This window comes from Rhinopithecus bieti, unplaced genomic scaffold (assembly GCF_001698545.2).
Source record: "Rhinopithecus bieti isolate Rb0 unplaced genomic scaffold, ASM169854v2 scaffold_14826, whole genome shotgun sequence".
Lineage (NCBI taxonomy): Eukaryota > Metazoa > Chordata > Mammalia > Primates > Cercopithecidae > Rhinopithecus > Rhinopithecus bieti.
In genome coordinates, this window is record NW_016808328.1 from 3,721,654 (window position 1) to 3,727,835 (window position 6,182).

General features: G+C 41.8%; 1 protein-coding gene across 1 annotated transcript in view; it reads left to right on the plus strand.

The window, feature by feature from the left end:
- The window catches only part of USP48 (ubiquitin specific peptidase 48), a 116,297-nt gene that overhangs the window by 96,781 nt on the left and 13,334 nt on the right, over positions 1-6,182 (plus strand). The window contains exon 23 of the mRNA XM_017886478.1: positions 1,990-2,145. Coding sequence (XP_017741967.1) covers positions 1,990-2,145 — 156 coding nt within the window. The remainder of the gene's footprint in view (positions 1-1,989; positions 2,146-6,182) is intronic.

Below are 6,182 nucleotides of genomic sequence, written 5' to 3' on the forward strand. Positions count from 1 at the left end.
CACCCCCCGCCGCCCCCACCGGCCACCACCACCACCACCTTTGGTACAAAAAGCAGAAGAATCTTGATCGTTAACCTCTTGATGAGGGATTTATAGGAGTACTGTAGAGGACATTTGGTCCTCATCTATTATTTTTTTCTTGACTAGTACCGCATATATCATGCATACCCATGGGCATCCTTTTTATAGCACCTTTAGGTAGTCATGGCCATGATGACATTTCCCCTCTAAAAATAAAGACAGTGTCCTACATAATACTAATAATGTGCTCATAAATAAGAAAACTAACAAAAACTCCCTAATGTCCTCTAATACCCAGACTCAGATATGTCTTGAACAGTTTTTTCCTCTCAAACCAGTATGTAATCAGGATATGTGTTGTTTGTATCACTTTAGACTTAGAATTTGGAATAGTTACTCTGCCTCCGGACCCTGTTTCTTTCCCTTCTTCTTTTTTTGAGACGGAGTTTTGCTCTTGTTGCCCAGGCTGGAGTGCAATGACGCAATCTCAGCTCACCGCAACCTCCGCCTCCCGGGTTCAAGCAATTCTCCTGCCTTAGCCTCCCTAGTAGCTGGGATTACAGGCATGAGCCACCACACCCAGCTACTTTTACATTTTTAGTAGGGATGGGGTTTCTCCATGTTAGGCTGGTCTCGAACTCCCGACCTCAGGTTGATCCGCCTGCCTCAGCCTCCCAGAGTGTTGGGATTGTAGGCGTGAGCCACCATGCATGGCTCTTTCCCTTCTTGACATTGAACTTGGACCAATTTGATTTCTTTTAGATTGTTCCATGTTCTGTATTTGGCTGATTGTTTCCTTATGTTACTTAATTTATTTATATATCCCTTATATTCCAATTTCTGTAAATTGGAAGGTGGACGTAAATGTTTGATTACATTCCGGTATAACATTTTTGCAAGAATATTTTATGAGTGAGGCTGTATATTTTGCCATTAGAAAAAGTGGTACAGTCTTATTTTAGTCCATTTTTTTTTTTTTTTTTTTTTTTGAGACGGAGTCTTGCTCTGTCGCCCAGGCTGGAGTGCAGTGGCCGGATCTCAGCTCACTGCAAGCTCCGCCTCCCGGGTTCACGCCATTCTCCTGCCTCAGCCTCCGGAGTAGCTGGGACTATAGGCGCCCGCCACCTCGCCCGGCTAGTTTTTTTGTGTATTTTTTAGTAGAGACAGGGTTTCACCGTGTTAGCCAGGATGGCCTCGATCTCCTGACCTCGTGATCCGCCCGTCTCGGCCTCCCAAAGTGCTGGGATTACAGGCTTGAGCCACCGCGCCCGGCCGTCAAATTGTTTTTTTAATTAAGGTTCGATATTTTATTTTTAAATTCACAGCAGTTTATACTTAGTTTCCATGTCATTCTCAAGAAGAGAAGAAAATGTTTAAAATTCAGGTTGTTCATTGAAGTTTTCAATTTATGTTTTCTGATGTAAGGTCAGACTTAATCATTTTGATTTTAAATGTCATCTTTCCCTTTTTTCTTTTTCATAAAAGAGATGGAGTCTCTGTCATCAGACTGGAGTACAGTGGTGCAATTGTAGCTCACTGCAGCCTGGAACTACTGGGCTCAGATGATCCTCCTGCCTTACTCTCCAAGTAGCTGGGACTACAGGCTCATGCCACCATGCCTGGCTAATTTTTGGTGGAGATGGGTCTTAATATGTTGCCTAGGCTGGTCTTGAACTCCTGGGATTGTAGGTGTGAGCCCCCTCACCAAACTTTAAATTTCTCTTGTAACAAACATTTCAACTGCTTTTACATGCAGTTAGAGGTGTGTATTACTCATTCTTTTCTTTTATCAATTATATGTGAGCCTGCTAAGAAAATCTCGTTAGTCTCTACTCATTGTTTACATTGAATTTCAAATGGTTAAGGGACCAATAAGGAAACAGCTTTTGTTTGCCTGAAAAACTTCATGAGCAAGGGTCACACTGTGGTTAATTTCAGTGCTTTCTTCATTTCCAATCTTCATTATAGAGCAATGGTGGAACAAAGCGGCAAAAGATATCCCATCAAAATTATATAGCCTATCAAAAGCAAGTTATTCGCCGAAGTATGCGACATAGAAAAGTTCGTGGTGAGAAAGCACTTCTCGTTTCTGCTAATCAGACGTTAAAAGAATTGAAAATTCAGGTGAGGAAAATGTTTGTTCAGGTTTGCTCTGGACTTAAGAGGGCCTTCATGAATTCCTGTTTTCCACCTGTATTTACATATATGTATGTATCTGTGTTTTTTTCCAAAAGACTTAAAGTTTTCAAAATAGCCAAAAATCTTTTTGTGAAGATGAAAGTGAATTTTGGGTTCTGGAAACTTGGGCTGGTTCTGCAATAGCTTTCTAATAATGAGAAACATCGGGAACCACTTAATTTGTCACATGTCGAGGTTGTGCCGGGATAACTGTTCTCTCACTTTATTGTGCTCTGTGCTTTTCTTTGACCACTGAATAGGTATTGGAGCCTGTTACCAGGAACTGCTGTGAAATTTAATGGGAGATAAAAGGCAACTTATTATTAGCGATTAGTGATTGCTTATTCACTAGGCTGTCACAATATTTTTGGTGGCAGATAAATCTATTTGATAGAGTTGTTTTGTGTGTGTGTGTGTGTGTGTGTGTGTGTGTGTGTGTGTGTGTGTGACAGAGCCTCACTCTGTCACCCAGGTTGGAGTGCAGTGGTGCCATCTCGGCTCACTGCAACCTCCACCTCCCGGGTTCAAGCAGTTCTCTGCCTCAGCCTCCCGAGTAGCTGGCATTACAGGTACATGCCACCACACCTGGCTAATTTTTGTATTTTTAGTAGAGACAGGGTTTCACCATCTTGGCCAGACTGGTCTTGAACTCCTTACCTCGCTATCCACCCGCCTCGGCCTCCCAAAGTGCTGGGATTTACAGGCATGAGCCACTGCGCCCGGCCTTGATAGAGTTTCAAAATTATCTTTACCTTTCTTTATGCAGTGATGTTTTCCAAATTGTTATATAGATTTATTTTAGATATGCCCTCTCCATTCCCCCACCAAAGCATGCATTGCTTTACAAATCATTTCCACTGCTATAGTGCAGGCATTGTGAAATGGTTTCATGATACTGTTATTTCTTGGTATCAATACTGACATACTATAAATAAGCATTCCAGTGGTAAATCTCAAACCCTAGGCAGAAGGAACTGATAAATTCAAGATGTCCATGAAAAAATCTGGCCCTAATCTGTTTCGGTCACTGATAGATATCCAAAAAGTTGACCAAATTTCCTCCTTTGCTACTTTTATGTGGCATAGTTTACTGGTTACACAATTTTCTTGTTGCTGATATTTATCATTGTAATTGAGGCAAAAGTACAGGCTTCCTTTGAGGGTGTTATGTGTTCCAGATTGTCCTGACAACAGTATTTCCCTTGGTTGAACCCATGGCTCTGAAAATAAGTGTGTTGGCATAATATCTTCACTCTGTTATTGTACCTTTTACATCTAAGAAACCTTGTTTCTATCACTGACTTTCTGCCTGTCATTGGGAAACCTCGAACATTCAAAACCTTTAAATTACAGAAAGAGCCCCTGTGCATAAAGACATTTTTTAAAGCCTGTGCTGCTTTTATTACGGACTACGATTTTTGAAGAATAAACCAGAAGTCAGCAGAAATAACCCTTCCATCTGAAAGCATGTTACCTGCCCGAATGAGCTGCTAGAAGATGGCAGCTGTTCCCATTGCCCTCAGAGGTGCTCTTCCTGAATGGCTCTCTCATCTCCCACTCTTGCTTCAGGGACTACCACGGGCCAAACAGAGTCAAAGAAAGGGCATTGAAAGGTCTTTCCCCTCACTACATAGTGGTGGGAGCTTGTGATGCTTCAACTAGATATGAGCCTATTTGCCTGGTAGCATGGATAGCATCCGAGTTTGTGGTGGGCTGGTGGTGGTGGGTGATTTTCTTAAGGCATGTAATTTGTGTTTTAGTGTTTGATGGAGCCTTTCCTCTGGGGATACTGCATTTCTAAGTTAATAGGATGACAACCATTGCAAATCTGTAAATGGTTGTTTCTAGACATATCTACCATATACAGTTGCTTGAAACCTTACAAAGCTTGCTGTGTCTAATCAGTAATTCATCCACCTCTGATCCCATGAAGTTAATGAAGTACAATTTGTTCATCTCCTTTCTCAAAAGATGTTCAGTGTTTAATTGTATTATTTCATTTTCCCAAAGATAGATCTTTAGTGGGTGGGTGGTATTGCCTGCCTGAGAAAGTAGAATATTTTGGCACAGAGGTGAAATGCCTGGCAACTGAGGCGATTGCTTCTGTGTTTTCTTTTTTCAGCCCCACACACCATCACAAGCAGAGGAGAGCCACTCCCTGATAGCAGCAGGGTTTTCATGGTTCCTGTTAAGCTCCACAGACCAGGAATGCCGCACCTACTCGTTAAGCAGACCTCTATCATGTTCTTTATACTCAGGCATTTTCCTAGCACTTAGAATTTAAGGATTATTACCGTAGGCCTCCCTGCCTTGGTTGGCCTGTTCCATCTTCTCCTCACTAGTAGCATGTGTTCATCTTTCATGGTGACTCATCTGTGAAACCTGTCTTGGCCCCTTTCAGGAAACTGACTGTCCCCCTGTGCTCGCTAGATCCTGCGCATACCTTCTGCTACCATCCTCAGAACTTTGTTTTGACCTCACTCCTGGGAACCCTTCTAGGGCGGGATTATTCACTTTTATATTATCAGCACCTAGAACAGTACTTGACACACAGTAGCTTCTTAATAAATGCTTCATTAGTTGTTGACAGCATCTCAGTGTCCTTGTCCATTCTCAGAATATAATGTGTGAACATCAGCCCCTCCGTTGTCACACTTGTGTCTAGAGGTATCTGCTATTTGTCCAGTTTCATAGGGTAGTACAAAAACACTTAGCATTTAGGGGGATGAGCAAGCATTTCTGCAGTCCAGCAGCTGTGACGTTATCCATGTTAAGTTAGCATTGCACACATCCACCGTAGCTCTGCTCGATCTTCATGGTTCCAGAACATTTGCTGGTGTAGGGCTGGATATGCCTCTGCTTGATGTTTGCATGCTGAGCTGGCTTGGGTAGAACTGTCCTGTCAGTACTTCCTGCTTATTGCTTCATGAAGACCATTGATGATGCCAGTGCACTTTTCATTGCTAGCCACAGATCTCTGGCTAGAATCCCTGCCTGCTTTTTGGGTGCTAATGTTCTTTTGAAAAATCCCGGTAAGATTCTGTCCCAGCAGTTAGGGAGGAGGCCAGTGCTGTTATCTTTGTTCTTATTTGTCTTGGGTGCCATTATTAAAATCACTTTTCTGGTCCCCATCACCCTGGCCTGTCAAGCTCTTGGGCCCTGTTCCACACGCAGTTCAGGGTTGATTTGTGAGGCTCGTTTTGTCTTTCCACATCCAAAGAATAGAGTACAGGAAAGGGCAGAATGGTTTTCCCATGACATCATGGATGTTGGCGTAATATAAGATACATGTAATAGCATACATTTTATGGGTAAGTTAAAAAGCATACTAAAATGAATATTCTTGGACTTGTCTACTGAGTTAAGAATTAAAAGTGTCATTGAAGATTACTTGGGTTTGCCTCTCTGAACCCAACTTCTTCTTGCCCTCCAGAGATAAACGTGACCCAGAAATGATAAATTTTAAAAACCTTTCTGAATTTGTAAAAACATTTAAATATTATGAATACCATTATTTTGGAACGTATGTATGTATGTGTGTATGTGTGTATGTATGTATGTATGTATATATGAATGTATGTATGTATGTATGTATGTATGTATTTTTGAGACAGTGTCATGCTCTTTCGCCCAGGCTGGAATGCAGTGGTGCAATCTCGGCTCACTGCAACCTCTGCTTCCTGGGTTCAAGTGATTCTCCTGCCTCAGCCTCCCAAGCAGCTAGGATTACAGGCGCATGGCACTACTCCCAGCTGATTTTTGTATTTTTAGTAGAGATAGGGTTTTGCCATGTTGGCCAGGATGGTTTCGAACTCCTGACCTCAGGTGATCCACCTGCCTCAGCCTCCCAAAGTGCTGGGATCACAAGCATGAGCCACCACACTCATCTGGAATGTATGTATGTATGTATTTATTTATTTATTTATTTATTTATTTTTTTTTTTTTTTTTTTTTTTTTTTTTTTTTTTTTTTTTTTTTTTTTT